The sequence below is a fragment of the Episyrphus balteatus genome, chromosome 1, assembly GCF_945859705.1.
Source record: "Episyrphus balteatus chromosome 1, idEpiBalt1.1, whole genome shotgun sequence".
NCBI classification, from domain to species: domain Eukaryota; kingdom Metazoa; phylum Arthropoda; class Insecta; order Diptera; family Syrphidae; genus Episyrphus; species Episyrphus balteatus.
In genome coordinates this window covers 50,270,846-50,296,593 of record NC_079134.1, presented here as the reverse complement: position 1 = coordinate 50,296,593, position 25,748 = coordinate 50,270,846, and the positions used below count along the sequence as shown (strand labels likewise).

General features: G+C 32.7%; 2 protein-coding genes across 2 annotated transcripts in view; one reads left to right on the top strand and one right to left on the bottom strand.

The window, feature by feature from the left end:
• The window catches only part of LOC129914289 (dynein axonemal heavy chain 8), a 57,311-nt gene extending 41,845 nt beyond the window's left edge, over positions 1-15,466 (top strand). Inside the window, exons 20-37 of the mRNA XM_055993463.1 lie at positions 377-614; positions 675-1,407; positions 1,460-1,808; positions 1,866-2,171; positions 2,233-2,567; positions 2,632-2,818; positions 3,808-4,190; positions 4,254-4,489; positions 4,552-4,692; positions 4,758-5,047; positions 6,919-7,052; positions 7,108-7,734; positions 7,791-8,059; positions 8,119-10,988; positions 11,047-11,225; positions 11,280-11,495; positions 14,835-15,164; positions 15,228-15,466. Of these exons, the coding sequence (XP_055849438.1) occupies positions 377-614; positions 675-1,407; positions 1,460-1,808; positions 1,866-2,171; positions 2,233-2,567; positions 2,632-2,818; positions 3,808-4,190; positions 4,254-4,489; positions 4,552-4,692; positions 4,758-5,047; positions 6,919-7,052; positions 7,108-7,734; positions 7,791-8,059; positions 8,119-10,988; positions 11,047-11,225; positions 11,280-11,495; positions 14,835-15,164; positions 15,228-15,353 (7,949 nt within the window). The 3' untranslated portion in view covers positions 15,354-15,466. The remainder of the gene's footprint in view (positions 1-376; positions 615-674; positions 1,408-1,459; positions 1,809-1,865; positions 2,172-2,232; positions 2,568-2,631; positions 2,819-3,807; positions 4,191-4,253; positions 4,490-4,551; positions 4,693-4,757; positions 5,048-6,918; positions 7,053-7,107; positions 7,735-7,790; positions 8,060-8,118; positions 10,989-11,046; positions 11,226-11,279; positions 11,496-14,834; positions 15,165-15,227) is intronic.
• Positions 15,346-25,350, bottom strand: LOC129914297 (derlin-1). The gene is made up of 3 exons (XM_055993477.1): positions 24,678-25,350; positions 24,509-24,619; positions 15,346-15,760 (listed from the first exon to the last, which is right to left on the bottom strand). The coding sequence occupies exons 1-3, from the start codon at positions 25,181-25,183 to the stop codon at positions 15,610-15,612; spliced, it is 768 nt and encodes a 255-aa protein (XP_055849452.1). The 5' UTR covers positions 25,184-25,350; the 3' UTR covers positions 15,346-15,609.
• Between the last annotated feature and the right edge of the window lie 398 nt (positions 25,351-25,748).

Genomic DNA, 25,748 nt, shown 5'->3' with positions numbered 1-25,748 from the left:
TCCTTGAAGATTCGCGAAATAGCGATTTTCATACAAAAGTCAGAATATTATTTTTTGCAAGATGTACATATAACCGTCTGGTGGTAACTCTTTTTAAATCACCACTGCCTCTTAATAGAAAATAAATAAGTCCCAGACGTTTTAACCACGGCATTACCCCCACCAGACGTCCTTGAAGATTTCCGAAATAGCGACTTTTGTATGAAAATCGCTATTTCGGGACTCTTCAAGGACCTCCACGCCCAAAATCTGCTCTGGGCTTTTAGACTATAAGTTGTATTATTTTTAACTAAATTATTTTTTTATTTTTACATTTTTTTTCAATTTGGTTTGTTGGTACATATTTAGTCTTTACAATATCCGATTAATTTTAAAGGTATGTCTATGGGCGGTGCACCAGCTGGTCCAGCTGGAACTGGCAAAACAGAAACCACCAAAGATATGGGTCGAGCATTGGGACAGCTGGTTGTTGTTTTCAACTGTTCCGATCAAATGGACTTTAGAGGCTTGGGAAGAATTTACAAAGGCCTAGCTCAATCGGGTTCCTGGGGTTGTTTTGATGAATTCAACAGGATTGAACTGCCTGTGTTGTCTGTCGCAGCACAACAAATATAGTAATTTTCATACCCAAATTTATAAAAAGTCTCAAAAACTATTCAAGTTTTTCATTTCAGTATTGTTTTAACTGCTCGCAGAGAAAAACGAACCAGTTTTATATTCAGCGATGGTGATCTGGTGTCTTTGAATCCAGAATTTGGACTTTTCATTACTATGAATCCTGGCTATGCCGGGCGACAAGAATTACCAGAAAATTTGAAAATAATGTTTCGAACAGTTGCCATGATGGTTCCCGATCGACAAATCATTATACGTGTCAAGCTTGCTAGTTGTGGTTTCAAAGACAATATTGTGCTGTCACGAAAATTCTTCACTCTTTACAAGCTTTGTGAAGAGCAACTCTCAAAACAAGTTCATTATGATTTTGGTTTGAGAAATATACTTTCGGTCTTGAGAACTTTGGGAGCTCAAAAAAGAGCAAATCCCTTAGACACCGAAGAGACTATTGTAATGAGAGTTTTGAGAGATATGAATGTTTCGAAACTTATTGATGAAGATGAAGGACTATTTTTGTCTTTGATTGAAGATATGTTCCCAGGTATCAATCTTACTCAGGGAGTTTATAAAGATTTACAGAAATCTATTGCGAAATGCTCGGAAGAATTAGGTTATGTTAATAATCCTGAATGGAATTTAAAAGTTGTTCAACTCTATGAGACTTCGCTGGTACGTCATGGTCTCATGATGATGGGACCAACAGGATCGGGAAAGACAAGTTGTACTCTAACTTTGCTCAAGTGTTTTACTGATATGGGACTTCCTCACAAGGAAATGAGAATGAATCCAAAGGTAACCTATAAACTAGTTTAGTTTGAGCCTTTCAATAACTTTTTTTATGCAGGCAATAACGGCACCACAAATGTTTGGTCGCTTAGATGTGGCTACTAATGATTGGACAGATGGTATATTTTCGACACTCTGGCGCAGAGCTCTTAAAGTCAAAAAATCTGAGTTCTGCTGGATTGTACTTGACGGGCCTGTCGACGCAGTTTGGATTGAGAATCTTAACTCAGTGTTGGATGACAATAAAACTCTGACACTGGCCAATGGTGATCGTATCAAAATGGCCGACAATTCTAAGCTAACTTTTGAGCCAGACAATTTAGACAATGCTTCGCCTGCTACTGTGAGTCGAATGGGAATGGTATTTATGAGTTCTTCAGTTCTCAAATGGACTGTTTATATGGAAGGTAATAGCCTTTAGTTTATTATTCGAAGGGTCTGAATTCAATTTTTGAAATTTTAAGCTTGGGTCCGAAAACGTAATGCCCAAGAGGCAGAAGTTTTAAGACGTTGTTTTGGAGCCATTTACGATGATGTCCATACATTTATGCAGACGAAATTGGTAGCTAAGATGAAGATTCTTGAAGCAATTTACATTAAACAAATGTTGGAAATTATGGATGGGATACTCGAAAATGAAGCCAATCGAACAGAGAGGTATTTAGAAAGAACTTTTCTCTTTGCTTTGATGTGGACAATTGGGGCTGTGCTTGAAATTGCCGAGAGAGAAAAATTAGAAGAGTATATTCTGAAGCATATTTCAAAATTAAGTTAATACCATTAGATTACAATTTTTAAATCTGCTTACAAATGAAATATTTTCTTTTGAAGGATGGCCAAAAAAGCAACCAAATGAAACAATTTTTGAATATTATGTCGATGAAAATGGCAATTGGCAACACTGGAGTACAAAAATTGAACAATTCATCTATCCGGAAGATAGCATACCTGAGTTTTCATCAATTCTAGTTCCGAATGTTGATAATGTTCGAACAGCTTTTCTTATTCACAATATTGCCAAGCAGAAGAAGCAAGTGCTTCTTATTGGTGAACAAGGTACAGCAAAGACTGTAATGATTAAAGGTTATATGGCTGGTTATGATCCGGAGAGTCATTTGTCGAAATCTTTTAATTTTTCGTCAGCTACTACACCAAATATGTATCAGGTAAGAGGTTTTTTGCGTTACATTCAGAAGCTAAAGGATCTTATCGATTTTTTTTCTTTTCTAGAGAATTATAGAATCTTATGTAGAGAAACGAGTTGGAACGAGTTATGGCCCACCTGGACAGAGGTCTATGACAATATTTATTGATGACATCAATATGCCAGTTATTAATGAGTGGGGAGATCAGATTACCAATGAGATTGTTCGTCAAATGATCGAGCAGAAGGGATTCTACTCTCTTGAGAAACCAGGTAACCCATATACATAAATTGTTAAGGAGAAAAACGTTTTCAAACCCACGGTTTTCAGTGGCACAGGGAAATATGTACCCGGAAACCGATTCCCTTAATGTACTTACTTCCTGCTTAATGAAATATATATCTAGGAATTCCACGCTTCCGAAAGTCATTTCTTATGGCAAACATCATATTCTCTTATACTTTTAAATACACTTAGGAGCAAAAAAATGGAGTCAAACTTTGGTCTGAAAAACGACAATTGATCAGGACCCGTGTAAAAATGGAATTCCGCTGCTGCACCACGTCCGTACCACTCTTTGACCGCCGTACCACCGCTGCACCACGTCCGCACCATTATCAGAAATTCTTGTTGCGCCGCACCACCGCTACGCCACGTCCGCACCATGATCAAACCTGCATCACGTTCGCACCATTTTAAAAATTTCGCAACCACCGCACTGCCGCCGGCCGTCGCATCACGACTGCACCATTTCTTTTTGAATGAAAAATTCAATGCACCACCGCCGCACCACGTCTGCACCATGATCAAAAATTCTATTTTTGTAGTTATACAAATGTATAAGTCGTCTTCAAAGTTATTTTGACTTAAGCAACAAATTTCCAGATCGTACAAAAATGGCGCTGGACTTCTAATTGAAAGTGCTCTGGATACTCAGGTTCGAATCTCCTTCTCGTCGGTAGTTTTTTTTTTTATTTTTCAATAATCCAAAATTATGGTGCGGCGAATTTTTCATGCTAAAATGAAATGTTGCGGACGTAGTGCAGTCGTGGTGCGGCGGTGGTGTGCCGACATTTTCGGTGTGGTACGGCGGTCAAGATTTTTTTAAATTTTTTTCTTTAAAAATTCAATTTCTATTTTTACTCGGGGTAACATCACTGAAAACTGGGCCCTACTAAACTAAGCTCAATTTGTACTGGAAAACTGAACTTGATTAAAAATAAGGAAAAATTAACTCCTTTATTCCTAAATTCCTTCCCAGGTGACTTTTCGACCATTCTCGACATTCAACTACTTGGAGCAATGATCCATCCGGGTGGTGGTCGCAATGATATTCCGAATCGTTTGAAACGGAATTTTTCAATTTTCAATTGTACCTTACCAAGCAATAATTCCATGGATCAAATCTTTAATAACATCGGTCAAGGATACTTTTGTTCAGCAAGATTTAATGAAGAAGTTGTCAATGTTATTCCTCTTCTTGTTCCATTGACAAGAATATTTTGGCAAAATATCAAAGCCAAAATGTTACCAACTCCAGCTAATTTTCATTACGTCTTCAATTTGCGTGATTTGTCAAGAATATGGGAAGGTGTTTTGAAGATTGCTGGTGAAGAATGTAATACTGTTGAGACTGTCTTAAAGGTATATATTAATTTGGCATATTCGTACTAGGACTTATTAAATAGTGAACTTTTTATGTGGAAGCTTTGGAAGCACGAATGCACACGAGTTATAGCTGATCGCTTTACTGCTGAAAAGGATAAACTATGGTTTAATGATCGAATAAGAAAAGATGCTAAAGAACATTTGGGTGTATATTTCGAACAATTTCCTTCAGAAGAAACGTTCTTTGTGGATTTCTTACGCGATCCACCAGAAGGTGGTGAAGATGATGAAGATGTTTCTTTAGAACCACCGAAGATATATGAAGAAATACCAAGGTAATAAACCAAACGTTTCATCGATATCGGAATTATGTATAACGAATCTCTAATTGTTTAAGCTTTGATTTTACAAAAACAAAAGTACTTTTCTACATGGGACAATTTAATGAATTGGTACGAGGTTTTACAATGGATTTGGTTTTCTTCCACGATGCATTAGTTCATTTAATTATTGTTTCAAGAATCCTTCGAACACCAAGGTTTAATATCTTTAACAAAGTCGTAAGATCATTTTTAAAACAAATCCAATTATTTTCATTTGCAGAGGAAATGCACTTTTAGTTGGTGTTGGAGGTTCGGGAAAGCAAAGCTTAACAAGACTTTCATCATTCATAGCTGGTTACAAGTTTTTCCAAATAACTTTAACGCGGGCTTATAATGTTACAAACTTGGTGGAAGATTTGAAATATCTTTACAGAACTGCTGGTTTAGAAGGCAAAGGCATCACTTTTATATTCACCGACAATGAAATAAAAGATGAATCCTTCCTCGAATACATCAACAATATTTTGAGTTCGGGAGAAATTGCTAACTTGTTTGCTAAAGATGAACTTGGTAAGTATCAATTCATCATTTAAGGCAGTATTTTGAAATCATTTAGACTGTCGAGCTATTCGGTAAGATTATTTTGGCTCAGTGGTCATTTCGGGTCTCATTCCATTCAGCATTATAAAAACTGTCGTATGGCCAGTGCCAGATTTGCAAGAACTGAAGTTTTCTTATTTGAACAACCATCTTCTTGCACCATGCGGCTTAAAAAAAATCGATACAAAAATACAAAAAAAACACGTATACGCCACGGTGCACATGGAAAAAATGCTGATGATGTGAACTTTAACCTTAGCCTAGGTGCCAACACACCCAAATCGAAATGCAATAACACTTGCACTCAATAGTTAAACAAAATCTTCATCTTCTTTTTCGTCAATGTTAATAATAGGAGTTTTATTTTCACCGTGATCCAGATCAGATCATTAATTTATTTTCGTTACAACAAAAGCAGGATTTCGCTTTGTTGTTGTAACGCAAATAAATACAATGATCTGATCTGGACCACCGGGAAAATAAAACACAGCTAATACCTATATAAACAGAATAAATAAATCCTTTCAGATAAATCAAATATTTTAAAATATTTTAAATTTTGCTGTTTTTTTTTTAAATATTACAAAAACTAAAATAAATTAATAAAAAAAAAACTAAGACAAATAAAGAAAATATAAATTGCATTTTTGATAGTAGTTTTGGTTTCAAAAAGTCCTTTTCAGGGATTTACATTTTTTTTAAGAAAAGGTGGAATAGAGCTGTGAAAATATTAAATTGCTTGTGTACTGATTCAATTATTGTAGTTATGAAACAAAAAATGATGAAATAAATATACACTGAATGAAAAAAAAAAACAATATTTTAGGAACTGGTTGGGATGGAATTTTTTCCCGATTTTTTAAGAACATTCATGGATGTACTAGCAATTTCAGGCTTATCCATTCCCTATCCATCACCCTGTATAAAGTTCTTTTCTAAGTCGAAAAGTGGCCAAGTTAGAGTCATATTCAGGTGGGAATTTAATAATTTATTTAATTCTTTCCTATGTATACTGTAAATCGGTTCCTACAACTTGCTCTTAGAACTAACAACTTTTTATATACAAATTTGGTAAATGTATATAAAAAAAAAACTTAAAACTCGTTCTTAAAATATAAAAAACAGTTAAATGAAATTCAGCTCTAAAAAAAGGATGCAGTTTAATTTCTTTCATAAAGATGCATTTTTAGAAAAAAAATTAAAAAAAAAATTTTCAAAATCGTTAGAGCGGTTTTTTTTTAAAATAATTTTTTAGGTATATTAATTTTTTTGAAAAATAAATTTAAAAAAAAAATTTGGAAGGTATGCCATTTTGTAGAAACTTTTAATCCACATGTTACCAAAATTAAAAAAAATTCAATGTCACGTTTTCGAAAATTTGATTTTTCAAAAAAAAAAAATTCAAAATTCTTTAAAAAATCCAAAAATTATTTATATATATTGAACTAGTAATTTGGAAGATAATTTAAAATTTAAAAAAACGGTTCTATGGGAGGTACCGTTAGTAAGGATTTTTGAAAAAAAAAAAATTCATCATAAGATAGACAATTTTAATAAAAATCGTAGGAGCCGTTTTTGAGAAAATTAAACTTTTCGAAAATTGGTATATGACAGGTAACGTTATTTTTGGTCCAAAAAAATTTATTCCAAAAACCCTTCTGAACAGGATCCAAAAACTGCTACATACCAAGTTTGAAGTAGATCGGCCTATCCGTTTAGGCTGTAGCTCTTTATATAGACCGAAAAGAAAACGTTTAAAAGTTTTTTCGTGATACACATAAGCCTACCACTTAAAATTGTGGTTTTGTAAAACTTTAAATGATAATCAATTTGTTCTCTAGATGAAATCTACAATGAAATCATACCAATAATGAAAAAAGTCCAGCCACGAAGACCACCAACTCAAGACAATCTATATGATTTCTTCATATCTAGAGCAAGATATAACTTACATATTGCGCTATGCTTCTCACCGGTACTTATTTGGTTTTTTATCGTTTCAAAATTTTAAAACCGTTTTTTTTTCATAGATTGGTGAAAAGTTCCGTGGACGGTCTCTCAAATTTCCAGGCCTCATATCTGGTTGCGTTATCGATTGGTTTCAAAAATGGCCTGAAGATGCTCGTGTTGCTGTTTCACGACACTATCTCAAAGACTTTGAAATTGTCTGCTCTGTCCAAGCTAAAGAACAAGTTATTCAAATAATGAGTACAATACACGAAACCGTTTCTGAAGCTTGCATCCAATATTTCGAAAGATTCCGGCGATCAACATTTGTTACACCAAAATCGCTAATTTCATTTTTAGAAAGTTACAAAAAGATTTACAATGATAAGCGAAAAAATATAATTGTTATGTCTGATCGAATGTCATCGGGCTTAGATAAGCTCGATGAAGCTGGAAGTTCTGTAGAGATTTTAAAAGTTGATCTTATAGAAATGAACAAAGATATTGTGATTGCAACTGCAGAAGCTGAGGTAGTTCTTGAAACTGTGGCTAAGTCAACAGAAGCTGCAGAGTCGATTAAAGCTCAAGTGGCTGTGAAGAAGATTCAAGCTGAAGAGTTGGTAATACTGATTTCAGCTGATAAGGAAGTAGCTGAGGCGAAATTAGAAAAAGCCAGACCAGCTTTGGAGGAAGCTGAAGCAGCTCTAAAAGTACGTCTTTTTTTTTAAATCTCCGTCTTTGTGTGTCTTGAAGTTTTTCGTTTCAGACCATTAAAGCTGCTGATATTGCAACCGTGAGAAAATTAGGAAAACCTCCATATCTCATCACTTTAATCATGGATGCTGTTTGTATTCTATTTCGAAGACGCTTAAAGCTTGTTAGTCCAGATCCTGAAAAACGCTTTTTAGTCTCTTCCTGGGAAGAGTCCCTTAAAGTTATGGCCGATACTGGATTCCTTCGGAAGATTGTCGAGTATCCAACTGATCTGATAAATGCTGAAATGGTAGACCTCCTAATTCCCTACTTTGACTATAGGTTAGAAGGAGCCTTTCTATTATTTCTTGAGATTCTTACAAATTGCGAATTTCTTGCAGCTTATATACATTTGATGCAGCTAAAGCAGCTTGTGGCAATGTAGCCGGTTTACTTTCATGGACCATTGCCATGGCTAAGTACTTTGAAGTGAATAAAGAAGTTCTTCCACTCAAGGCCAATTTAGCTATTCAAGAAGCCAAACATCGCAAAGCTTCTGCTGACTTACAGGAAGCACAAGATATGCTTCAAGCTGCCGAGCAAGAGCTAATGGAGGTGCAGAAAAAGTTCGATGAGGCCCAAGAAAAAAAGAACGCTATTCTAGCTGAAGCTAAAAAATGCCAAGACAAAATGGACGCAGCAACAGCTCTAATCGGCGGACTTGCTGGAGAAAAAATCCGATGGACAGAGCAAATAGCACAGTTCAAGAGTGAAACGGAAAGATTAGTTGGGGATATAATTTACCTGACTGCTTTCTTGTCCTATACAGGACCTTTTAATCAGGAATTCCGTACTGACTTGCAAAACAGCTGGTTGAAGGAACTTAACGAAAGATCAATTCCTCTTTCGTCAAACATCAATATTATTGATAGTCTCACAGATCGATCACAAATCGGTGAGTGGAACCTACAAGGTTTACCATCTGATGACTTGTCCATACAAAATGGCATCATAGCAACTAAAGCTGTTAGATTTCCCTTGCTCATTGATCCTCAATCTCAAGGAAAGTCTTGGATTAAGCAAAAAGAGAAAGAATTCTCATTGATTGTTACCTCTCTAAATCACAAATACTTCCGGAATCATATCGAAGATGCTGTTTCAATGGGCTTGCCAGTGATTATTGAAGACGTTGGTGAGGAATTAGATCCTTGCTTGGATAATGTCTTGGATAGAAATCTTCTGAAAGTCGGTACAACATTTAAAATTAAACTTGGCGACAAAGAAATCGACTATAATGACCAATTCCGACTTTATATTACCACAAAATTGCCAAATCCTGCCTACACTCCCGAAGTAGCAGCAAGGACATCAATAATTGATTTCACTGTGACCATGAAGGGCCTTGAAGATCAACTTCTAGGCCGTGTGATACTTTACGAACGGAAGGAACTTGAAGAAGAACGTACAAATTTAGTAGAAACTGTTACCGGAAATATGAAAAAGATGAAAGAACTAGAAGCTAATCTTCTTCATAAGTTATCTACCATTGAAGGTAGTCTCCTTGATGATGTTAGTGTGATTGAAGTCTTGAACACATCAAAGAATACAGCAATTGAAGTGAAAGAAAAGCTTGAAATTGCTAGAATAACCGAGACGAAGATTAACATTGCTCGGGAAGAGTACCGTCCAGTGGCAACTCGGGGAAGTGTACTTTACTTCTTGGTTTGCACCATGGCTATGGTGAATGTCATGTATCAAACTTCTTTGGGACAGTTCTTGGAACGATTCGATGCTTCAATGGAGAATTCAAAAAAGACACATATCACTCAGCAAAGAATCCAGCGAATCATCAAATATCTTACCTTTGAGATTTATCGATACAAGTCCCGTGGACTCTACGAAGATCACAAGTACCTTTTCGTCCTTCTAATCGCCTTGAACATTGATCGCCAATTAGAAATTGTATCCTATGATGAGTTACAGAACTTTATCAAAGGTGGCGCTTCTTTGAATCTTAACGATTGTCCACCAAATCCATTTCGATGGGTCACTGATGAGACCTGGCTGAATTTGGTTCAGTTGTCCAGGTTACCTCAGTTCTCGAATATTTTGGATAAAGTCAGTAACAACGAACGTGGTTGGCAGAATTGGTTTAAGAAAGATAACCCTGAAAATGAAACTATTCCGGATGGTTATAATAACTTGGATCCATTCCGAAAGTTGCTTTTAGTTCGATCTTGGTGTCAGGACCGTACAATTGCTCAGAGTCGGAAGTATATAGCCAGTTCGTTGGGACAAAGGTTTGCTGAGCCAATTATTTTGAATTTCGACCAACTTCTTGAAGAAAGCAAACCACTTACCCCGATTATTTGCTTTTTGTCGATGGGATCAGATCCTTCGCCAAATATCGAAGCACTTGCCAAGAAGAATGAGGTGAAATGCTTCTCTATATCCATGGGTCAAGGGCAAGAAATTCATGCAAGAAAACTGATAGCCACTTGCCTGGAAGAAGGCGGTTGGGTTTTACTTCAGAATTGCCATTTGGGATTGGACTATATGAATGAACTGACACTATTAATCTTAGACCTCGAAAAGAACGGAACTGGTTTTCAGGATAATTTCCGAGTTTGGATAACAACGGAACCTCATAATGACTTTTCGATAACATTACTCCAAATGGCGGTTAAGTTTACCAATGAGCCACCGGCTGGTATTAGAGCCGGTCTTCAACGGACTTATGGAAATTTATCTCAAGACTTTTTAGACTACAGTCAATCGGTGTTTTATCATCCATTAGTATTTTCTATATCTTTTCTGCATTCGGTGGTACAGGAACGTCGAAAATACGGTCCACTTGGGTGGAATATTCCGTACGAATTCAATTTCGCTGATTGGTATGCAAGTTGTTTGTTCGTACAGAATCATCTTGATGATTTGGATCCGGTTAGAGGAATAAGTTGGAGCACTGTTCGATATATGTTGGGTGAAGTACAATATGGAGGTCGGGTTACCGATGATTATGACAAACGTTTATTGAACACTTTTGCCAGAGTTTGGTTTAGTGATGAGCTTTTTGCGGAAGCTTTTCAGTTTTTCAAAGGCTATAAGATATTTAGCTATAAAACAAAAGAAGAATATTTAGAGGCAATTGATACAATGAAGACAGTTGATCCTCCACAGGTTTATGGATTCCATTCAAATGCAGATATTACTTTTCAGACAAATGCTACCAAGTCGATATTGGATACTATAATTTCTATTCAACCAAAGGGTATAAAAGGAATGAGGGTTATATTGATTTTCTAATTGAATTTGATTATTTTTATTAGAATCTTCTGCTGGAAGTGGAGAAACTCGTGAAGATAAAGTTGCTAGAGCAACTAGAGAAATGTTAAGCAAGATGCCTATGCCTTATGATCTTTTTGAGGTAAAAGAGAGACTTAAGGCAATGGGTGCTACGAGTTCAATGAATATTTTCTTGAGACAAGAAATTGATCGAATGCAAAAGGTTTTAAGCAACTTTAAGGTTTTAATCATTTAATTCTGACATTCTTCTTTGTAGATAATAATTTTGGTGAGAATTACTTTGAAGGATTTACTATTAGCAATTGAAGGAACAATTATTATGAGTGAACAATTGCGAGATGCTTTGGATAATATATTCAATGCGAGAGTGCCAAGTGTTTGGAAACGTGGCAGTTGGCTTTCATCTAGTTTGGGATTTTGGTTTACAGAGTTGCTAGAACGGAATAATCAATTTCAGAATTGGTGTTTTGGGGTAAGTAATAATATAATATGCAAAAATGCATCTAAGGGAAATGATTCGGTGGTTCTTATTTTTGTCGGATACTCTTTTACTCAAATTAAAAAATGCTTTGATCAGTTCTACTTACAAAAATAACATATTTCACTTTTATGTGACCATCTCTTCATCACGGAGAAGTCTATCAATATTGTAAAGTAATCTAAATGTCAGCAGGTGAAAGTTATGAAATAAAATTAGTGTATATTCTTTAGTTTTCGCTTCATGGTTTCTTTTTAGTCGAACTTTTTTTTTTGTTACTCAATTCAAGCTCTAAATTTGTTTAAAAAAAACTCTTTATCTCTTAGTAACCCAGTTTCGAATAACCAGTGACATCAAGTTAAAGGTTCCCCGACGATTAACAAAAGCCAATTGGTTTCATCATTCGAATCGATAGAAAAGGTTTTATTTCTTTTAAGTTACGCATACGTCATAGTGACCACATCCGGATATGATGGAAATACATCGAGAAATGTGAATGACTCTGACATCTGTACCAAAGAAGTTAAGCTGATCTGCGTTGAATCCGACCAATGTCATATTCTTAACAGCATTTTGTAAACTACCATAGGTCAATTCTTCGAATTTTTCAATGTATGATTTTTTTGATCAAAGAAGTTACATTTAATATTGTTTTTGAGATGATCTCCGCTGCGGAAAGTGTATCTAAAGACCTTACTGATCTTGTTTGAACATCGAATGATCAATGAAAATTATACTCACAGACCACTTGTATCTTAGAAAAATTAAATCTCGGTTTGCGAGAAAGTGTACCCCCCATACAAATTTTTTAAAGTTTTACAAATAACTAGAAAACGGCTCTAACGATTTTGATAAAAAAATTTGTAAACAAACAAGACCCAACTTTTCATTAAAAAAAAATATTTTTTAGAAGGTTACTAACGGTACCTGCCATAGAACCGTTTTTTTGGATTTAAAATATCTCTTACAAGGCTAACCCGATTTCAACGAAAATTTTTATACAAAAGCGTTTGGTTAACCGTAATATTAAAATGTTTTAAAATTTTTTGATAACGGATTTTTTAAATGTTTAACTAAATCGAATTATAATTTTGCCTCATTTTTGTACAAAAAGCTTTAAGATAAGATCTACTTTTACCATAAGAGCAAGTACGTGCGACCCCAGTCGTGCATTTTATTCGTAAAAACTTAACTTTCTGCAAGCAACTCAACTTTTTTGAAAGTAAAATTAGTAAATGGGGTATTAGATTAGATAGTATTCCCAACATTTCTAGCTTATAATTCTTTTTGAGTTTATTAGCCATTATTGACAAAAATATTTCGATTTCTTTCAAAATTCTATGACCTATGATTTATTTTTATGAAACAAATGTTCAAGTCTTTAGTTGTGATTTATTTTTTTATTTTTAAAAATATCCAATTTTTATAAAAAATATAAGTAAATGATCAACCGAAATCCTTTGCGTTGTTTTAAGTTTTTAAAGAACACCTTAAGTTTTTAGATAAAATAGACATAAAAAAAAGCGAAACCAAAAATAATTCGCATAGATTGCAAAGCATTAAAATATCGATCAAACAAATGTCCCCAAACAAAGTCCCCAAAAATCCCATGTTCCATGTATGCTTAAACAAAAATATTTAATGTTAAATGTCGAAAATGTTGCTTTTTCACATATAACTCTGAAACGAGGGAAGCTATCAAATAAAAAGTAAATGGAAGACTTGTAAATTTTGCTGTTTTCATACAAAAAATATGACCATTTTAAAATATGTCAAATGTCGGAAACGATGAGTCAAATCGGCAAATTGCCTTTGAAAATTTGGGGATAAAGTGCTCCTCGATAGTAAAACGTTCTTTTTGTTAAATCTGTCAATAAAAAAAATAATTTGATCAAAACTCGAAAATTGAGAATTTTTGTACTTATCTCATAATGAGCTTTTTTTACATAATGTACATTGTACATATATATACTTATTTTATAGGCTATACTGTTTTCCACAAAATAGCTTAAAATATGCTCTAGTAATACTTATCTTGTGGAAGGTAGTGCGCTTAAAAGAGAAGTACATATATGTATTTCGAAAATATCGTTTTTTGCCTATTTAAGTCAAATGGTCGATGTTGTCCAGAAAAAAGTTTTAAAAGCATGTGGAGATTATGTGCTCCTCTACATAATATAAATTTATTCCTCAGAGCTATATTTTTTATTTAATTTGGAAAAAGATTTAAAAAAATACGGGGTTTCGTGCATAACTCTTCTTAAACGCTGTATTTGAAAAGTTTTTTAAACTTATTTTATAGAGCATAATGCTTAAGAGCTGGTTTTCCGCACTTTTCATCGTTTAGAAAATAAGGTTTCAGAGAGAGGACTATATCGAAAAAATCACATATTTTGTCTTTTATTCTTAAATGCTTAAGGCTATCGAAGAAAAGTTTTCTGAGTATTTTTGTGTAACGTGCCTCTCTACAAAAAAAAATTATTTTTTTATTTCTAAGTGCCATGATTAAAAAAATTATATTTTTTAGTTTGACCAAGATTCAAAAATTCTCACTGAAACCTATTATCTCCTAATTCATTGCCATTTCATTCGCATTTTGCACAATTTACTTCTTCATGTGATAATTGGTGGGTTTTAACCAGGATTTTTTTCTTATAAGTGAATGCGCGAATAAATAAAAAAAATCAATCACACTTTTCTTATTGTTAAAAACTTTGTGTAAATTCACAAACGCATCACTGCAGAGATGATTTGCGGTCATTCCTGTATCACGTTCATTAACGCAAATAAATAGCATCACTTAAATTGTCAATCGTTCATTATTGCAAATTTGAATAAACTGATGCGCAAATATCAAACAAAAAAGCATCAAGAATTTTCTTGATAAATTGTTGATGCCGACGCGATTTGGAGTAAAAAAGGCGGAAAAGGACAATGAAAAGTATTTAATCAAGTTAAATTAATTAATTTGATGAATTTCAGGGAATATTTTACCAGCCCACAAATTAAACCTAGTAGAAACCAAATTAAATTATGAAGGTGAATTTATGGCAGGCAAAAAATCGAAGTCAGTATTGTGGAGGAAAGTTCTTTGAGAGATAAAATGTGTGGCTCCAGATTTTAATTACAACAAAGAGTTTTTATTAGTCATTTCTATCATTAAGCAAAAATTGTTTTTAAACGTAAAACTTTTTGTCAATCAGCATCGCATCGTCATCGGCTGAGCAACGATCAGCATCGCAAAAAAGCAGTGATGTGTAATCACTACCAAAAAATTTGACGTTTGTGAATTTACCCTTACAACAATCTTTGTAAAAAAAAATCTATTTTCAGAGTCGACCAGTGGTATTCTGGATGTCGGGTTTCTTTAATCCTCAAGGTTTCCTAACAGCTATGAAACAAGAGGTCGCAAGAGCTCACCATGGATGGGCACTGGATCAAGTTACCATGCACAACGATGTGCTAAGATTATCCATGGAAGAATGCAAGAAACCACCGAAAGAGGGTGTATTTATACATGGTTTATTTGTCGATGGAGCCGGTTGGGACCGAAAAACATCTAGACTCATTGAAGCTACAAATAAAGTGCTCTACGTAGCAATGCCTGTTGTTCATATATACGCGATAAATTCAGTTGCACCAAAGAATCCAAAACTTTACACAGTGAGTGAGAACTATAACTAAATTCTATGAACTATCAAAAATTAAATACTCTCTTCTCTCTAGTGTCCTGTTTATAAAAAGATGAATCGTACAGATTTAAATTACATTACTCCATTGTGGGTTGCTTCACTGAAACCACCAGAACATTGGATTCTTCGAGGAGTTGCACTTCTGTGTGACATCAAATAATTAATCAAAAATATTATTATTATTGTTTTTTTTTGTATGTTTTGTTTATTACAAATTTTTTTTAACGTTAATTATTTTAATTACTAAATCATTATTATTTATTTACACACCGACATATTAAAAAATACGACTTATATAGAAAATAGTTTGAAGATAGTCCATAAATTAGTCTAAGATAATAGGCTTTTTGATGAATGAACTTAGAACACAGTTATGTTGGTTCTTCAGAAAATGATCAAAATGATTTTACATATTTTTAATTTCGTCCCAATGTATTTCCTGCACCCCACGCATTTCCGAATAATCGATTACCTGGTCGAGGGGCATTTCTTTCAGTTGGTCGTTGATTGACTGGAGGAATGCCGAATCCATGAACTCCACCAGAAACATCAGGGAAATAGGATTTCCTGCAAGTAAGAAGTTATTGATTAGTTTCAATTTATTTAACTTAGCCCTGATTTTTCAATCATCAGTTAGACTATCAAAGGAATAACGCCAATATAAAAAAAAGATATTCCTAGGAATAAGAAGCCCTAACTGAGGTTTAAAAAATTGGCCCTTAATCATTAAAACATAAATAATCTAATTCCTACGCGGGAGTGTGGTCAATTTCGTTATTTCTGTTAAATCGTCTTCGAAGTTTCCGATGGGATTGCACCCGTCAAAGAAAACTTCATTAATAAAGGTTTTGGGCATTGAATATGCCAATAGGTATTATTAATATTAGCTGTATTTTATTTTCCTCATGATCCAGATCATTGTTTTTATTTACAAAACATTAACAAAACAAAATCCTGCTTTTATTGTAAAACTAATGAAAACAATGATCTGATCTGGATCACAAGGAAAATAAAACACGGCAAATATTAAATATTTTTGTTTGGCTAATTTCTTACTAAATTGAGATTCAAAGACCGTAAAATCAATATTTGTGCCCATGATTATGAAAGTGGACTAAGTCACTTTTTGCATTGTTTGAAGAAAAATTACGTAATAATTTTCTTATAACGATTTATCTATATTTATTTTATGAATACACTAGAGGAGCAATAAAGAAGTTCATTTACTGCAATTTCGCTTTCAAATAAACTTTACCCCTTAAATAATAATTATTTTTAGGCTAGATTTGATGCCATTTTTAGGAGTGACTTAGTCCACTTTCATAATTAAGGGCACATTTATCAAATATTAAATTGATATTTGACAATCATAATATGGGGGAGAACCCGCTTCTTAATATGGGGAAGAGAGACAGTGTAAAAATCATAGGAGAGCAGCTAAGATGAAGATGGTTGTATAATTTTAGTGACTTTTCTTATATTTAAAACAATTTACTTTAAGCCTACATTAAAAAGAAATCTTTTTAAGATAAAGATTTTTTGTATGACAAGTAACATGATGGGGAGTTACATAGTTTGATCGTAAAAGTAAGAAAATCCGAAGAAGCCTTCCCATCAAAAAATACAGTCTTGGAAGAAATAACGCACGACCGACTATGCTGGTACTGGCATGTACAAAGAAGAAGCGCTGAGGAGCCGCTTCAGAAGGCAATAGTATACGAAATTTGAACACAACCGCGAAGAAGAAGCAGGACCAAAAACTCGTCAAAAATTCATTACAAAAATTGAAGTAGACGCTTTCAGAGGTCAACCCGCCGAACCCTACATATGGAGCCTTAAGTGATATTGTTTTAGCTCAAGGAACAGACACAAAATTAGCCGATCTTAATGATTATATTGTAACCACCTGCAGGTTACTTTTTAGACATAGAGATGTCTCAGTTTTAGAATAGAAAGTGATTTAAAAAAAGGAAATGATGATTCTCGTATGTAACATTACTCTAATGAGTTTTTTTGCATGTAATAAGGGGTTGTAACTTCCTGTTGAAGGACTTCCTCAGCATGGTATGTCATGTTCTAGAAGGGATTTGCTTAATCATAATAAATATAATATGGTGTTACATCGTTTTATTTTTATTTTTTTTTTACTTTTAGTAATTTGCTCTGATGCCCAACTGCTAAGAATATGTAAACTTTTATTTATATAAACTGTTAAGAATATATTGAATCAGGCATGATTTAAAATATTTGTAAAGATTCTCAAACTGTGAAATGATAATCTTTTTGTCGATTATTTTTTTACAAATTGCGGAATGCTTGATAGAATATCAAAGTTCTTCTCCATAAGATTATTTGATTTTGATAAATATTTTATCATGTGAAGAAGTACCTACTTATCTAATTTTTGTCGAAAACATAGTAGATAATTAGGTTTATCATAATGCACATATTTAGCTTTGCAATTTGGTCTGTAAAAGTGGTTGCCATGCAGTAGTACATCGCACCAATAAATGCACCCAAATTATCTTCTGAGGAACTATTCAAAGTTGTTCTTCACAACAATATTTGTTTGTGATAAATATTTTATCATTTGAAGATAATTTGACATTTATTTAAATTTTTTTCACAAAGCACTCAGAATAGAATTAACTCTAACTAAATGAGATCTGTTTTGAAGATAAGACGAGAACCAGTTCAATATTTTACCTCTAGTATCAACAAAAGCAATTATTGGTGAACTAAATCAAAAACCATTTGGCTACTAGTTGCGTTTTTTCGCATTACTTCACAAAGCACAAAGTTTTTTTTCGTCACTTAAATAGAAACAAGCTCTAAAATTAGATAAAAATGATGAAAAATTATGGAAAACATCAATTTAAGTCAAGCAATGTTAAACTTTGATATTTTTTTAACATTATAACCAATTATAGGCTAAGAAAAGCCATTAGGCACCACAGAAAATGCATAAATAGAAACTAATATTGAAAATGCACTTGCACTGTACACAATCGTGGACCTTATTGGAGAAAGTGCTTAAAGTGTTTGATAACTTCTTAAAAATTAAAAAAATTACATTTTCCACAATTTAAAGATTCAATAAGTATTATTGCTTGTGAAATAAACTTTCTTTTTCATTCAGAATGAATGTTGCATCTGCGCTGTTGAAATTTTTAAACCACAACAAACGAACCGTAAACAATGTGTGGGTTGTTTTTTTCTTTCTTGCTCATCCTCAGTCTGTCAGTTTTTTTGCAGCTCAATAAGGGTGGATAAAGAAATATTATGGAAGTTACACGGTGCATCATTTGCATGTTAATACTGGTGAATTTCTTATAGACGTTTTATTTTCTATTTAGTGAATGAAATTTTATATCAGAACAAGTTTCTTATATCAGTGTTTTTCTTATAAACGTTTTTCATTTAAGAAGTTAATTTAACACATAATTTTATTAGAATGTGCATGGTGTTTTGAAATATCTGTCTTATATGCATGTTTTTATTATATGAGACTTTCTTATATCCGTCATCTACTGTATAACACATTTTAGTGGCCTTTGGTGGTGATAAAAGTAATTCTTTCATAAACCAATAAAATAGGACTCATGTATCTAGGTCTACTAAGTTGATATGTTTTCCTTAAAAAAAAACACTCTTTGCTCATTTATTTTCAATTCGAATCTTATAACTTTAAACGAGCTAAAATTGTTTATATATATATATGAATGTATATAAATATATATAAAATTGGGATCTCGGAAACGGCTCTAACAATTTCGATGAAATTTTCAGGGTTTGTTCATCTAAGCGAGTAAAAATTTTTTGGAAAAATCCGCCCACTGCCACGCCCACTTTTTTAACATATAAGTTTTTTCGGGAACGGCTCTAACGATTTCGATGAAATTTTCAGGGTTTGTTTATCTTAGCGAGTCAAAAATTTTGGAAGTATTTTTGGAAAAATCCGCCCACTGCCACGCCCACTTTTTTAACATATAAGTTCTTTCGGGAACGGCTCTAACGATTTCGATGAAATTTTCAGGGTTTGTTTATCTTAGCGAGTCAAAAGTTTTGGAATTTTTTTTTGAAAAAATCCGCCCACTGCCACGCCCACTTTTTTAACATGGAATTTTTTTTGGTAACCACTTTAAGGATTTCGATGAAATTTTCGGGGTTTGTTTATCTAAGTGAGTAAAAAGTTTGGAAGTATTTTTGAAAAAATCCGCCCACTTCCACGCCCACTTTTTTAACATGGAATTTTTTTTTGTAACAATTTTAAGGATTTCGATGAAATTTTGAGGGTTTTTTCCTCTAGGCAAATACAACATTTTGGAAGTATTTTCTCTTACATTAGTTTTTTTTTTCGCGGAGACAGATTCAACGATTTCAATAAAATTTTGAAGGATGGTTCCATTTTTTACGCATTGTTCTTTTACTTTTTGTTACAATAACTAAACAAAAATGTTTAGATCATGACTTTTTTGATCATGTATTGAAACTTTTAAGTAATTTGTTAATTAGGTATCACACATTTAGGGTTGCCAACTTTTTCAAGAAGGAATAAAGTATATTTGATTTAAGAGACGAAAAAAAAGAATACATTTAAAAAAAGAAGAGTACCGTTTATTTCATGTCTTGAAAATGTATTTTTTGGTACTTCTTGCAGTATATAAAAATATTTTTGTTGTTTTTAAACTATGTGTATAACTCTAAACGGTCAAATTCAAAATTCATATAAATTAAGAGTTCATTTTTGATCAATTTCAATGGAGCCCTATTCCTCTCATCTCACCACCTTATATTCATGACCAAAAATACTCTCTCAGTGAATGGTGAAGTTGTAAGAACAGATAGTATATAGCTCACAATTTTTGCAGTTACCAATAAATTCATCGAAATAAAAAGAAATAAGAAGCTTAACTCAAACATAAATACCTTGATTTTTTACAAGAAAAAATCTAATGTTTTGAGGTCTCAAACAAAACAAAGTAAAATAGAGAACAAAATTTGGATAAAAAAAAATTAAACTAATATTTCTGAAAAAGTAAAAAATTCTTTTTAACATTTTTCTTCACTTAATATTTAAAACCTTTTTTTGTAAAAAAAATCAAGGTATTAATATTCTATAAATTTTTTTATTTCGATGAATTATATTGAAACTAGCAAAAGTTACGCCAGTTCAAACATTGCAAAATCAAGAAAAATAGCATCATTTGCCATTCATTTTTTTCTATTAAAAAAAAAAATAAAGTTTAATTTTTTGAAAAAAAACTTACTCCTTCCTTTGATTCAATTTCATTCCAAAACAAAATTTAAAAAATTAAATTTTAAGTCTGACTAAGAAACAAACAAAACAAGTAGGTCATACTAAAACAACGACCAAAATTATAGTGTTTTGACTCTGTAAATTACAATTGTTCATATTTAGAAATTATACGGTCGAATATTTTAAGCCTCGTTTTCTTTTTCATTCAATTATCTATAAATATGAAAGTTACCCACCAATTTGTAAACGTTAAGATGTTTATGTGGTGGTACACTTAGCCTTATACTATGTTTTCACCTACGCTAAATCTGAGATTTAGCTAAGTAGATTTAGCACATTTATCACTTTTATTCTAAATCTTGGATTGAAAGTAGGTGAAAATCTTAGATTTAGGGTAGCTGAACCCAAATCTGAGATTTAGCGAAGTAGATTTAAAATAAATCTCGAGATTTATTCTAAATCTACTTAGCTAAATCTCGGATTAAGAGTAGGTGGAAACATAGTATTAAGTAAAAAAAGAGTATTTTGACGTACTCTATCAGATTTATAGATTATAGAGTACAAACACGTGAAATAGAGTACAATACTCTTGTTTAGAGTACCGTTGGCAACCCTACACACATTACCTTTGTCTTACGTTTTTCTTTTGTTTAAATGCAACTATTGTTAACGTATAAAAATAAAATAACTCACAACAAGCCGACAAGGCTAAACTTGAAAAAAAAGATTAACTTTATGTACACCATCCAAATTTTTCTGACACGTAAATTAAAATTTGAACAAAAAGGGATCTCATTGCTGTAGGCATTTTCGATAATGCAGATTCCTGTAACCCTTCTATCCATTGCTGATCGTCGTATGTGTATTCAAACGTAAATAAACTGGATTATAAAGTGGGAATGTGGTGTTTTGTAACCCGCGAAAAAACTGGTCATTGCAAACTCAAACCCACTCCAAAAAATTGCTGTTTACAGTTGACTTTTTTCACTGAAAGTTATGACATTTAAAGATACCGAGCAAAGCTCGGTCACCCAGTTACTGCAACTATAATATAGTTAACTTTTTTTTTATCTTAGTGAACTTAAAATATTGTTATTTTGTTAGCTTCTATTTCTGCCTTTTCCGTGGTACCTATTGGTAGCACTTAGTCTATGATTGGTTATAATGTACAAATATTGTCAAAGTTTAACATTGCATTACTAAACACGGGTCGTTTGAACGCGACACTACTCGAAGTGTTTTGCACTCCATATGTTTTGATGCAGAAATGTTCCTTGGGGTCTAAATAGTAAGAAAAAAGCTTTTCTAAAATTTTCTATCGAGCTATTCGTTTTTTATGAGCTTAATAAGTTATGAAAAAACGTACTTTTACGTACTTTTTCACACGTTTTTGTTAATAACTCTGTTTATAATAATAGTAGAAACTCAAATAATGGCTCTATTTTTAGAAGAAATATGCCTCTTTTTAACGGCATTTTAATCAAATTAGTGGCATTTTTAGATCTTCAGATATTCGAATCTAAGTCCGTTCATTTTTTCTGCACAATTCGATTTCACTAATCAAAAAGTTTTTTTTATAGAAGTCAGGGTATACTTTTCTAATGGTTTTTCGTATGCTGAACTCGAATCCGAAGTCAAAAAAATTCCATCACATCAAGTTTTTGAGATATTACCGTAAGAAAATCAAAAATACCCTTTTTTAACAGTTTTTGAGGTTATGTCATCTTGCGTGATAATTTTTTATAATTACATTTGTTGCGGTTTCTTAAAGAACTAAGTTTCTTCTTTTAAAATCCGTTTAAATCATTTCGATATCGCTTTTCTTCTCCGAGAAATCCTAAAATCAATTTAACATGTTTGGTGAATATTCTCTATGAAAAAAAATCTTATGTTCGTTTGGGTTTTATGGCAAATCGTAAAAAATTTTTGCATTCCTTTGAGTTTTTTGGTAAGTTTATGGGTAAGAAAATTTTTGACTAACCAAAAAACTTTAAGGAATGCAAAAATTCTTTTGCGATTTGCCATAAAACCCAAACGAACATAAGATTTTTTTTCATAGAGAATATTCACCAAACATGTTAAATTGATTTTAGGATTTCTGGGAGAAGAAAAGCGATATCGAAATGATTTAAACGGATTTTAAAAGAAGAAACTTAGTTCTTTAAGAAACCGCAACAAATGTAATTATAAAAAATTATCACGCAAGATGACATAACCTCAAAAACTGTTAAAAAAGGGTATTTTTGATTTTCTTACGGTAATATCTCAAAAACTTGATGTGATGGAATTTTTTTGACTTCGGATTCGAGTTCAGCATACGAAAAACCATTAGAAAAGTATACCCTGACTTCTATAAAAAAAAAACTTTTTGATTAGTGAAATCGAATTGTGCAGAAAAAATGAACGGACTTAGATTCGAATATCTGAAGATCTAAAAATGCCACTAATTTGATTAAAATGCCGTTAAAAAGAGGCATATTTCTTCTAAAAATAGAGCCATTATTTGAGTTTCTACTATTATTATAAACAGAGTTATTAACAAAAACGTGTGAAAAAGTACGTAAAAGTACGTTTTTTCATAACTTATTAAGCTCATAAAAAACGAATAGCTCGATAGAAAATTTTAAAAAAGCTTTTTTCTTACTATTTAGACCCCAAGGAACATTTCTGCATCAAAACATATGGAGTGCAAGACACTTCGAGTAGTGTCGCGTTCAAACGACCCGTGTAAAATTAATATTGTCAATGATTTGTATCGATTTTTTGAGATTGTTTTTATTCAAGTGACGCAAAATAAACATTGTGTTTTGTGAAGCAATGCGAAAAAACGCAACTAATAGCCATACTGTTTCTGTTTTGGGGTTTTTATTTTTATAGCATTGTTTGTTAAAAGTTCCTCTTTGAAAATGCAAAACCAAAATTCTGCTAAGTTTTCTTGAGCATAATTCTTGTTCCTTTTGAAGTGACGCGCAGTGTTTATGTTCCCATATACACTGCGCGTTAAATCTTACACATTATTAAAATACATTAAAAGCGCATCAAGAACATGATTTGAGAATTTAGGTTCTAAATAATAGTCGATACCAATGTAACAGTACTAAAGGTTAGTACTTGTGTGAATAAATCACTTGATACCGATTTGAATAAACGATTAGTAAATTAAACAGGTACTACCTGAATTTGAGGAACTATCTCATAAATTGACAGTTCTTGAGCTAAGTAACTGTATGAAGAAATGATTTGATACCGATTTGATTACTTAGTTTATAGTCTAAGAGCCAACAGCTCTGTGGAGGTATTATCGAAGAGTTGCTCTTGAATCGTAGTCTTATAGCTGGCTAATGGGGACTTTTCACGAGTCGATTTTTGCCGTGCGGCTAAGCTTTCCGAATGGTGTGAACGTAAGTCGCAGGCGACTTAAGTGACAAATCCTAGTCGACCGACATATCGTGCGTCTAAAATCGACTCGTGAAAAGTCGGCATAATTTAGCTTAAATTCAAATTTTTAATAAAGGTAATGGGAATCCATCATACTTTGTCTCTGTTTAAAAACCTTTACCTTGACTATCATATTAGTCGAAGCATATATTTCAACATAATTTTGCTTAATTGCTTTCTAAGTTTACATAGTACCTACTTTGAGTTTTTTTAATGGTACAAGATAAAGCATGACTAGCATTTTTACCGACACAAAAATTTGTGCCTTGTTATCAAGACACACTTTCTTGAAACATTTTTGATAACATAAATAAAATAATAACTACCTTATAAATCTTTGATTGGAATCAAATAAAATCATCCAAAAACTTAAAATAATTGAGAACTGAGTCTGACTTTCTTAATCATCTTAAGACAAATCAATTTTATTTAACTCGCCCACATAAAACATAAAACCACGTCTTGTCTCGTCTTTGCGAAATAAGCCGTGAATATGTGAAATTGATTTCAACATACTTTTAACTTAAAGACCACGTCATCATCAAACATTTGTCTTTTCGTCAAAAAAAAAAAAATAATAATAAAAAATAGTCAATCAAAAAATTAATAATACTTACAAAATGCCAGGTGTTTCAAGGAATGAATGCCCTCCCAATTCTTGGGGATATTGGAATTTCAAAAAGAAATACAAATGTCCAATAAGTATTCCCAAAAGTGAATCAAATCCACTAGAAAAAAAAAAACAAGAGTTATTTGAATTCTGTAGAAAGACTGAAATACTCTTACCCTGAAGATAAAATTAAATTAACACCCAATAGCACCCATGGCAAATACATTGCCTTAAATCTTGTTCCAAACCAGAAATTAACAATTGCTTCCTTATTCAACTGACACCAGACATAAAGAACCGCCAAAACCATTGGATCCATCAAAATGTACAAATTGAATATAACTCCACTTATCGCACAACAAATCCATTGGAACATCAACAGAAACAAATAGTCAGCGGGACTTGTTTTGAAATGGTCAGTCTCAAGACGCAGTGAATAATTGTAGAGGAAATAACAATTCAACATAAAATGGAAGCCCGTATTGGGCGATAGTGGATAGTAGAATAATGCTGTTATAAATCTCCATATTTGAAACTTTTTATAAATTGGATTCCAATCTAGAATCAATAATTCTGGGGGTAAGATTCCGAAACGAGCTAGAACACTTATGCCAACTGTAGCGGATAGCCAGATTTTTGTGAAACGGGGTACATTTTTGTACCACGTACCAATGTCTGCCATTTTTGGTTGTTTTAAATTTTATCTACTACTTGTGATATGCACTCTAGTTTTTTTTTTATTTAATTAATTATTTTTGATTATCTATCGTCACCGTATGGATGTGGTTCTTTTTGGGAATAATCAAAATAATTTCATGAAATATACAAAAAAAAATAATTTTGTATTTGACAGCTTTTTGGTTGACAGAAAACTACGTGTCTTTTTGGTACAATTCTGTGACAGATATTCTAGTACAATTTTTTTTTTATTTAGCGACATCTAGTTTTGAATATAAATATTTTGTGAATGGGGATGTGTTTTTCAAATTAATATCCGGTAATTTTTTTGAAATTGGATATCGTTTTTTTTTCAATCTTAGTCGTTTTCAATCTGGTAATCCGAAAGAGCTCTCCTATCCCGAAACCCGAACGCCAAAAAATATAACAGGGTTCCTTTCAGTTTGAAGGTTCTATGTATATTAGGGTGTCCGTTATTTCCCAAAGTGATGTTTTCGGGGGAGACACCCACCCCCTAGATCGAGAGCTTAGGGCCTAAATAAGGGGAATTTAGCAAAAAAAAATTTTTT